The sequence below is a fragment of the Monopterus albus genome, unplaced genomic scaffold, assembly GCF_001952655.1.
Source record: "Monopterus albus unplaced genomic scaffold, M_albus_1.0 scaffold164.1, whole genome shotgun sequence".
Lineage (NCBI taxonomy): Eukaryota > Metazoa > Chordata > Actinopteri > Synbranchiformes > Synbranchidae > Monopterus > Monopterus albus.
The window spans coordinates 382,111-393,080 of record NW_018128044.1 but is presented as its reverse complement, the minus strand read 5'-3'; the positions used below and the strand labels follow the sequence as shown (position 1 = coordinate 393,080).

Here is a 10,970-nt window from a genome sequence, read left to right as displayed (position 1 = left end):
ATGGTACTGTTCCATACAGACACACATACTTGCATACACATGTCAAATTTCGTCTTTGGAATGAGTAGGAAAATGGTTGAAAAACACGTATACTCAATTTGCAAACACCGTGTTAAGGGAAGAGTTTTTCTTAAAATATCTGAACTATTTCTTTGCCATTTATAATTTTAAGTGCTGAATTTCAATCATGTGATTATTAATAAGGTTTGGCAGTGTTTCTGAAATGTGTGGGATGATTTGATTTGGGATGATTCAAGCCTTTTTGGATTTGGTGGCTCCAATTTTATATATATATCTGTCTCTCATCTCATTCAGACTTTACTCTCTGAGAGAATAGAAGAGTAACATTAACATTATATATACATTTACGTAGCTTTACAGTTAACCTCAGCACTTACACTCCGGACAAACTGCTGCTGAAAACAATGCCATGATCTTAATGCTACTGCAAAGTTAAAGCTAACTCTTGTCTAACTTCTCGTCTTGGTAAAGACTGATGACATTTAGGCATTTACATGATGTGACTCACCAGAAGGGAACAGTTGTTGAGGAGCACTTTCTATGTACAGCTGAGGCTCACTGGGTTCCAGTAAAAACAGTCTCAGGAATCTACCCTGAGGCCTAAGTATGATCTCACTTCTGGAGTTCAACCTGATCCCTGTAAACAATACATTTGTTCAACAATTGGCAGCTAAAACTCTCTGGCAAACAGTCAGTCTGTTATTACTCCATTTACAGTACCAGATTTGTGGTTTGTAAGACAGTGGCGTCAACATGCTAAGCAAAACAATATCCACGGAGTTTCTTGCCAAAGAACAGTGTTGCAGTAGAGTTATACACATAAACATTGGCATCAGGCACTAGGAAATTTATTAACACAATTTATGTTGGTGTTTTGGCAGTTACTGGAGCTGTTTTAACTCCACTGGTCTAATTATATTTCTTTTGGTTAATGGGTTCAGATTAGTTCTTGTTGGACTAATGAGAGTGAATTTAGAACAAGCTATAAAAAACCGTGTTATTAGCAGTTTATGCTGAGCTGTGGAGCAGAGTACACACCTGTACATTCAGCAGACACACAATCATGCTATTAGTAGTAACACAGTCTTTCTGCCCTGAGGCAACAAAGAAGAAGCCTGGCATTCAGGACATCCAGAGATTTTTTTTTTTTTTTTTTTTGAAAAAGTGCACAGAAATAAATGCACAGCCATTCTCAGTGCAGTTCTCCTCTGCAGTAACCTAAGGCAGCCATGATTTAAGGCCTCTAATTAACTTGCTAACTGTGAATCTATTGCAGCTCACATTTTCTCAGTGCCTGGAGGAGCAAGGCAACGATACATTTTAAGACAGAGGAAGAGATATTGAGGGAAGAGAGGTCAGGGCATGGGTGAGGAGATCAATGAAAGGGTTGTCACAAGGGAAAAGAAGAATTGGTCCAAAACATGGGCTTCATCCAACCACACAGCACAAATGAATTAGAGGAGTGCTTCCTAACATAATGCTAGAGGAGGATGAGAGGGCACATCCTAGTGTGACATGCTAATTTATGGAGATGGAATGGCTTGTCTGTTTTTCCAGGTTACTGCTTGGCACCACAGAATTAAAATCACCGGCGTTGACTGTGAAGAATGGACTGGAGGCTGTGAAACTGGCAGGCTGCGATTTGTCATGTCGCAGCAGGCCAAGAAATGGCCACGGGTGTGAGAGGTTGAATAGTAAGAAGAGGGGACACACTGAGAGGACAAAACAGGATAGACAAGACATAGAAAGGACGGGATCTGATACGAGACTACTCGACTGTCAGCCAACAGTGTAGTTCATTTTGCATCCTAAGACGGTTCCATCCGAGAGGTAGAAACACAGATTAAAGTACAGTTACACATATGACACATGCAGGTAGCATTGGGTCTTGCCAGTCTCTTGCCCATCTTGGGTAAAAAGTTGAGACTGAAAATTGAACCCAAATGTCGTTCAGTAGTATGTGCTACCCTAACATATGTAAAATGAAGGTAGCAGTAATGATAGAAAAGATCAGTCTCGTGTAAATGCGCCTGGCCTAATTCCATATCTTCATGATAAAACTTATGAAGCAGGGAGAAATGTGGGCTGAGCCACTTAATTAAAATCTATGGGCATGGCCTCGTCCAAACAAACCGCATCACTTCTATCAGAGATGGATGATGCTGACACCTCTGAACCACTGGTGTAAGCCTAATGTAATCTTTAAGACATCCTTTGGTTCTAGGTCACTGTAGCATTTAATTAACATTTCCAGTCTAGTTTGCAAAGAGAATTACTGTATGTTTTTCACTGTGCTGCATTACATTACTTCTGTTTGGTATAAAGCACTGCTCTATCAGCACAACATGTTACAGTGCTGACAGTTCCAGTGGAGACTTTTCAACTGGCCAGCTTTGAATGAGTATTCTTACCCCCCACTGTTGTGAAAATTCAGCCAAATGAGCTCACAGAAAGAGTCGGCTGGAGAAATCCTTTTATCATTGCACACTAGATATTATTGCTGTATTACTGCTAGAAATGTTTCACAAATTAGGATGAAAGCCAGTTAAATGCTTTTATAATGGTATGTGCTCAGACTTTGACCACTTCTACAGTAGTTTTACAATCCTGCAGTATATCAGCGAAGTGCAAGAAGAGGTCATGAATTAGTGTCTTTTATAGCTTGGGGCTTGTAACAGGTTTCATTACCTCCCATGTGAGATAAAGGATGTAGAGCATGCTACTGGTTCATGGCGTCCTGGAAACTGGGCCACCAGGACATCTGTAGTAGTCAAACACAACAGTGGCCTCCCCTCAGATGGACTGATACGGTTGTATGGTGCTGGATGCCTCGGCCAGTTTCCACTCCCAGTACGGGAACTGACGGGGGACAACAAGTTTCCACTAAGACATCAGGCATGAATGTCCTTCAGTGTTTATTAACACAAGTTGACTTAGCCCACAGTGGAGCAGAAGCAGCTCTCTGACCCAGTGTTTTACTGGGTTTACTGATGTTGTTGTATTAACCACAGTAAAAAAAACTTGAATTTCAAATTAAAAGTTGCAGCTTTACCACTAATACATACAACTTCCTTTCCAATGTGATTTGCTGAGCGACTGCTTCTGTGGTACAGTCACAGTCAAGGAACTGACTGAGTAAAGTTAGTTTCACAGCAAAATATCCATCTAACATCTGTAGATCCCAGAATATACTGACTTGACCACAGGTGTTTATTAATTCAGCTTTCATTTGTAAGACGAACTTGTGTTATTTAATTTTCATATCTATACAATGTTACTTCAAATAAATGTAATTATTTTGCCCAGTTAATTTAATCATGTGTTTGAGTTCAAAGCCTTTGGCAGCGCCGTATACGTATTTATTTTTAATAACGTTCCAGCCCGGATTACAGATCTCAAACTGTTGAGTTTGTCTTTCTGAAACTTGCCGACACCCTGGGCAGATTAATGAGATTCCAAGCACACCCTTATATATCTGTCTTCAGTGTTATACTTTATACCTGCACTTCACTGGCTTGTGTCTGTTTGGTTTGCACAGCGGCTTTTCCCCGCTGTCTTTTGCTTTGTTCTCCTTAACAGGGACTTAGTGTTTCTCACAGCAGGGCTGTGGGAGGGTTTGGGGTGGACAGGGTTGAGATGCAAAGGTGTGTGTGTGTGTCTGTCTGTCCGCCTCCCTCCACCAAGAGAAGGGATTTATTGTTCATCACAGGGCTTATATAAGGATTGAAAAGATGGAGACAGATCAAGTTGTTGACTTAAGGAAGGTGGTGAAAAGGAATAATGCTGTGTTCTTACAGAACGAGCTGGAACACAAACACACTGGAGGATATTTACTAAACCTGTCGCAAATTACCATCTGGTGCAAAAAATATTGCATTGCAGTTTGTTTTTTTTTTATTTAGCACATATTTACCAACACTAATAATGTTTATGAGCACAGCTGCCACGGTGTTAATGTGAATACACCTCCAGAGGAAGTGCAGAAGAAAGTCTAAGTTTACAGCGACTAAACTTTGATATGGTTGAAGAAATCAAACACATTTTGTAATTTCATCCACATCATCTTCCGCCAGTCGAATCATCTTTTATTTCATTCAGTAATTGAAGCATGGTTTTGACTTGAAAGCCTGTGGAAGTCCCTCATGTTCCCCTCTGGCAAGCGATGGGACTCTCAGACACCTTCCCCCTCCTCAAAGGTGTTCTTAACTCTGACGAGGTCTCAAACGAGGGCTAAGGATTTTACACCTGCTTTCTCCTGGTTGTAAATTTCAGCTGCGGTTCCCTTCGTCTCAGCAGCCGTAAATCAGGTGCTGAGGGTAATTGTAGAAATGTCTGGTCTCTTCTCCCTGATTTTTGCAGCCCTGAACAGGAACACCTTAAAATACATATTGATTGAGACCAAACACGCGAATTCCTGCGGTGCCACTTTTCTTCTGTTTGTCCACTGTAAAACACCACTGTGACTTCTTAGTGCATATGGACACGTGCAGTGTCAGTTTGTGTCAGAAAATGAGCTGCAAAACCTCAGTAAATATCCCCCACTATTTTCACTTAACACTGCGTTATCTATGCGTACATAAAACTTGTCATGTAAGGAAATCGCAGACTTTAGCTTTAGGCTAAAGCCAACAAACACACAGCTCCCAGTGTAATGAGGATCTGCAGTGATGGGATTTTGCCTCACAAGTTAAGTTCTCTGACCCTGAACTATGCCTGATGCTGCAGTGGTCCTCCCTGTGCTGGCTGATTAAATCCATGGTGTAATGGGAAACAAATTATGGCTTGTGCAGCATGATGAGTTGAAGAAGAGATAATTAGTATGTTCATCCACCTCTTTGAAGAGATGTGTGTGTATTTGACACTTCTCCCAATTCACAATCCTTCTCCTCCCCCCTTTTCTCATTTGTTGGATGTCTCCTCCTGCTTCAGCTTTCTCCCTCTGTGTTTGTGTGTGTCTCTGTTCCCATGTATTTGTTATAGTGCAGACATCCTGGTGTGTGTTTCACGATGTAGCGAGCTGTCGATACGTATTCATGAGTAGTTACTAGAAGCAGTCCCTCCAGAGTCATCGGTCCTCGGCCTGGAAGTGATCTGTCAGTGGCTCTAATGATCCAGCACACACACACACACACACACACACTTGTAGGTCTGTCCTTGTCAAGAATGGCAGGGCTCATAACTCTCACATACGACTTGGGACGCAGCTTTGTCACTAAAGCGTCGGGGAGGGGGTGGGGTTCAGCAAGTTTTGACTGACTGAGCATTAGACACTAGCGAGGATAAGATGTGCTCACAAAAAACAAAACAAACACACCCATAAATATGACAGAAAAGAGGGTAAAGAGAAAGTTAACTTGAGTTTTAGTGTCTCTGTTGTAACTCAGCCTTTATCCGTTTTAAGAATTTCTTGTCACTGCAGCACAAGATGAGAAATGCTAATGGCTTTCTACAATAACACAAATTACAGGAACAATTTAATTCACACTTCTAACTGTTGAGTCACCGAGAAAGAGTATTAAGATGAGTTTTGGAGATTTATCGCCTCTGTTCAGCTGCCAGTTCAGTATCAAGACAAGCAGGTTTCTGGTGCATGGGTTTTCTCATATGACTCATTCTGTATTCTCTTGTTATTGCCCATAAAATCTGTAAGAATGAATATGAAGTATACACAAGTTAAAACATGTTAATGGACAAATCTCCAACATCTCCCTCTATTACACACCTGCTGTGCTCCGTGGTGTCTTGTTATCTTGTTTTTAACACAAACCTCTGTCTGCTTCTGTTTCTCTCTGTCCAGTGGGATTGGCAGAAACTGGCCGTGGGCGTCAGGTGGCAGCAGCATCCTAGCAGAGTACGGCACCCTGCATCTGGAGTTCATGCACCTCAGCAAACTGTCAGAAAACCCTGACTTTGCTCAGAAGGTAACAAACCGTGGAGACTGGAAAGTGGCTCCTCATGCTCTCTACTTTATTTACTCATAAAATATTATGTCATATTGTTTGCGCTTATGTTCCATTTCTTTTAATTATTAGGTGATGAACATCCGGAAGGTCCTAAATCGTCTGGAGAAACCCCAGGGGCTGTACCCCAACTACCTGAACCCCAACAGTGGCCAGTGGGGCCAACGTAAGTCAGCATCCCTTCATCGTTTCCTGTCTTTCCTCTCTCCGGTAGCTCTTTGGCAGGGGATTGGTGATGCTGTGATAACCAGCATTTATTCTCCTGCTCCTTATTTTTGTCTTTGGACTTAAATGCTAGCATGCTAATTTAGCAGAATTTTTTTTTATTAATATACATTTACCAACTTGTTATATTCTATAGTTAAAAAGTTTACAAGCTGACACATGAACACAAAATTATTCAGATTGTCTCACAGTCACAGACATCAACCCTTGTTTTCTCTTGTTGTGGCAAATTATGGATAGCTGCAGAAACACAATCAGGAGGTCACAGGTGGTACTCGACATAAAGCTTCACTAATAAGACCAGAGAGCTTCTCATTAACCCCTACACATGCAGAACACACGATCAGTGCTGCTTCCATTTACTTTTTTAAACTAAAATATTCCACTTGCTGAATCACATTAAAGTAGATTTATATTGTGTGTGTTTTTTTTTTTTGGGATATGCCTTAGAGCTGCTTTTACTACAGTCAGCCATCCTTATAATGGTTACAGTTAAAGTAAAGGTATTTTAAGGTGACTTTGAGACTGATATCAGAAACATTAATAAAATTTGCATCTATTACTTGAAGAATGTCACTAAGGTTTGATCTCTTCTTTCCAAAGATGACACTGAAACACTAATGCATTCAAATTACAGCTTGTCTAGATTATTTTATGCTGATCTTTCAAAGAAAACTATCGTACACCTGGAATTTGTACTGAGGAAAAAACCCAGCACACATCATTCTCTTACTATAATCACTACACTCTCTCCAGAGTAGAGTCACAATTTGAAAGGTTTTAATTAGTTTGTAATTTGTCCATGAACCCAAGTTTTGAACATAAATGATCTTTTACCACAGTTTTCTCTTATTGGAACTCTTTGGTAACTACATGATGATCTCTTACCCAATCCTTTTATCATGAATAGAGATGAATTGATTTTGATCATCAAATGACAATTTTAATAGAAGGTTGAGCATTTCTTCTGTACGTTATCTGTGGTTTCTGATACAGGTGTTAAGCTTGGCGTCTAAATGACCCTACATTAGTTTAAATTAGCCAAAGCATGTAATCATTTCTGTTAAGGTATCAACAGAGGCACCGTTGGACCGGTGTGTCTTCCTTCGCTCTCTCTTTTCAAACCTCCTCCCTGTTCCAACCCACTTTTTACCCGTATCCAAAGTGTTTTCATCCTCACACCTTCCCCCCAACTCCGTTCCTCAGCATCAGTGCTCGCAACCATTTCTCTGTTCACACACTCGTGTTTCTGACAGGCTGCAGTAACAGGGTATAATTTTGAATCCATTATCAGACTTTTAAAATCTTTTGGCTGAACAGGTAACGATGGAGAGGGGAAACTTTGAGGAAGAAGAGAGAGTGAGAGAGAGAAACTGGGGAAGAACCTAAAGAGTTACAGAACAAGAAGCAGTAACCTGAATAAATGAGTGGAGAAACATGATGAATGTGACATGGCATGGTTTGGGTCCACTTGTCCACATGTCAAATGGAAGTCCAGATTTCTGTGGTCAAATCTTGAAGCCAGTTTCTGAACACAACATCAGCAACAGCAGAAAAATTGTTTTTCAGCCTGCTACGTTTTAATTTGAGCCACCTACCAAGAACCACAAAGATATGGCAAATTAGACCAGTAATGGAGTAAAAGCGGACATTGTTTGAAACGCTCATGCATATAAATAATACAGGAACATCATGTTTTGTGTTTCATTGCTGTGAGCCTGTGTTGTCTGAATCAAAAGGAAGACACAAGCACAAGTAGAAAGAGACTGAAATCACCAGAAAAGCAGAAGTAATGTCTCTGTAGTGCTGAGTTGTTCCTTTCATTTCAGTTTTGAAATGACTGGAACTTAATTATTTTTCATGCTTAATTATTCTTACAACCATTTTACCTTATAATAGCCTCATGTTGGTTCAGGCCACTCAGTGTGTGGTATAAAGTAAGAGTGCAGTTCTCACAAGAAGTGTGGTAATAAATTAGAAATCTTTTGATGCGGTTTTATAAATGAATCTTTCTTTTTCAGAAGCTTTTGCACTGATGTTTCATAGTGTCAGAGATTCAGCCCTTGTTTGGAGCACTGTTAATATGACTGATGGTTAAATATAGACCTGATTACTTCTATTATCTCATGCACTGAAATATTAAATAAGCCAATTGAAAGCTCATCCACAGTTCCAGTTATAATTGTTGGCATTTAGTTGACACTCTTAACCCGAGCCAGCGACTGTTTTCATCCAAGAATTTTATGCAAATTATGACATATTCAATTAGCAGCGCTGAATAGAAACAGCAAATTTCAACAAAAAAAAAAAATCCTCACACACTAAAAACGCCTGTATGCTCGTCTTAGTCAGAGAAGGGTTTGCATCTAGAAAGAAATTATGCAGTAGTGATGGGAATGCATCTGTTGAATAAATTATGATCTGAAGCTATTTGCAGCCTAATGTTGTCTGTAAAATATCTCTCCACCACAGCTTCCCAGCATCGCACACCCTGTCTCCTCCCTACACTGTACATACAGTATACTGCATGCTGTACTGTATATAACCTTGTACTGTGTGGTCGATTTGTTTTCACCAAACGGTTATTATGTCGCCATGTGTGGATAGGAAATGTTGATTTCATAGCATCCACCCTCTCTTTGCTTCTAATTATGTATCAGAAACACGTTTGTGCACGAATTTGTGTTTCACAACTTTTTTTAATCAGACAGTTGAAGTGTTGTTTGGCAGATCCTGATGCTCTGTTTTAAGCCCCCCCCCCCATCTAATGCCTTGTGCTCTTGTTCCAGGTTTAATACTGAACATGTGTTATCGGTTCAGAACCAAGCCATCTTCACCACCGGCCTCCTTTCTCTTCATTTCAGACTGATCACAGCTGACATTTAATCTGTGCGCTCCACAAACTGGGCTGCTCTCTGTTAACGACACATGCATATGGATGAGCCTTTACTGACAATCAGCAGGGCAAATATAAAAATACAGATCAACTGGCCGTAGGCTCACCTACGACAGCCGCCCCCCCAAACGCACACACATACCACAGCATATCATCAGCTGTAGATGCTGTATGTTCTCTTTATACTGCAAACATTCATCCATCCCACTGTCATGTGAGGTTGATCTATAGATGGTCTGACAATGACGGCCGTAATCTAAACATGGAGACATGTAGGAGGCCTGTTTATGTGTGTGTGTGTCATACTGTTGGTTTATCTGTGTTGCAGATCATGTGTCCGTAGGTGGTTTAGGTGACAGTTTCTATGAGTACCTGCTCAAGGCCTGGCTGATGTCTGACAAGACTGATGAGGAAGGCAAGAAGATGTACTATGATGCCCTGCAGGTAACACACACACGCACACACACACACACACACACACACACACACTGCTGGCTACACAGACAGCTCTTTAATAAGAGTTGAAGTGACTGACTCACTAAGGATGAAACTGAGGGCGGAATTATTCATAGTTTTAGTCAGAGACTTCACTAGAGCTGAAACAGTCAGTTGGTTGATTGGTTAGTCATTTAAAAGAGAATTAGTCTGCAGCTCTTTGGGTAGTTGATTAATCATTTGAGTCATTTCTCGAGCAGTTTTGGTCTCGTTAGTGAAGAGTTGCTGCATTTCTCTGTTTTATTTGTTACGAAATTGAACATCTTTGGTTTTGGACTGTTGGTCGGACTAATTAAGACATTTGAAGTTGTCACTGTCGGCCTGAAATTCAGTCATCTCAGTCAGCGTACATGGACATTTTTGTAACTTTAATAAAAAAATGTAATTGTAATAAAAATAAAACATTTTATTGAAGTTTTACCTTTCCGTCTTTCTCTGTTTTTATTATATCTTACAACCCTCCAACTAAAGATGAAGTGCAAAAGTTGTACATATCCAAATATAAACACGTGCAACAAGTAACTGAAACAAAAGAATGGCTTACTACTGAGCACATGGTTCCTTCTGAAGTGTGTATAGTTTGTATTTGCTGTGTTTTACCACAGGTTGGATGCACTGTACATATACATTTCACATGTAGCCAGTAATTCCTTCACTGTGTACTATGTTTCAGAGATTTGGACGTAGTTCCCCTTCTCTTTGTCATCCTTTGACTTTAGAAAGCTTAGTACAGTAGTAGCTCTTGCTCCTATAGAAACTCACAAATCTTTCATTTTAATTGTTACTTTGTAAGTGGATGACAAACAATTTTCTGTACAAAACAAACCTGTGAAAACAACAACTTTTCTTTTAGGACTATAGCAAGGCTCCACAGTTTTAGACAAGCTTTTTCTGATTGTGGGTTTCTCTTTTCATAGCCATAACTGGGCAACTGAAAGAGAAATCATCATTTGTCACCTGTCTGCAGGTCCTTAAAAGCACCATCTGTCAGTGGTGTAAAGCTGCCTTTCTGTCCCCACCATCACATCATGGTGCAGCACTACGTCTCCGTGGGCTGTAATTTCCAATCTGTTGCACTTCTTAGCACTGAATGTACTATATAATACAGCTCCAGTAACCTCTAAGTTGAATGGACACAATCAGGGCTTGAACACACTGTTTACAGCTGGTGAGCTGGATGTATGTTCTCTGGCTGTTTGATAATTTGATTTGATTTGATTTATTCTTTCAAGCATATAAAACAGTTGATATGACAACACACATAATTTTACACACAATCCAATATCAATTTGCTTATACCTAGTACATGCTTGAATGGAGTAGGAAGAAGTCAGACTTATCCAGTCCTACCCCATGACATCATCTTACCATCA

At 40.2% G+C, this 10,970-nt stretch overlaps 1 protein-coding gene across 1 annotated transcript in view; it reads left to right on the top strand.

The window, feature by feature from the left end:
* Window positions 1-10,970, top strand: part of man1a1 (mannosidase, alpha, class 1A, member 1) — a 29,828-nt gene that overhangs the window by 3,537 nt on the left and 15,321 nt on the right. Inside the window, exons 3-5 of the mRNA XM_020615402.1 lie at window positions 5,819-5,942; window positions 6,054-6,147; window positions 9,431-9,546. Of these exons, the coding sequence (XP_020471058.1) occupies window positions 5,819-5,942; window positions 6,054-6,147; window positions 9,431-9,546 (334 nt within the window). The remainder of the gene's footprint in view (window positions 1-5,818; window positions 5,943-6,053; window positions 6,148-9,430; window positions 9,547-10,970) is intronic.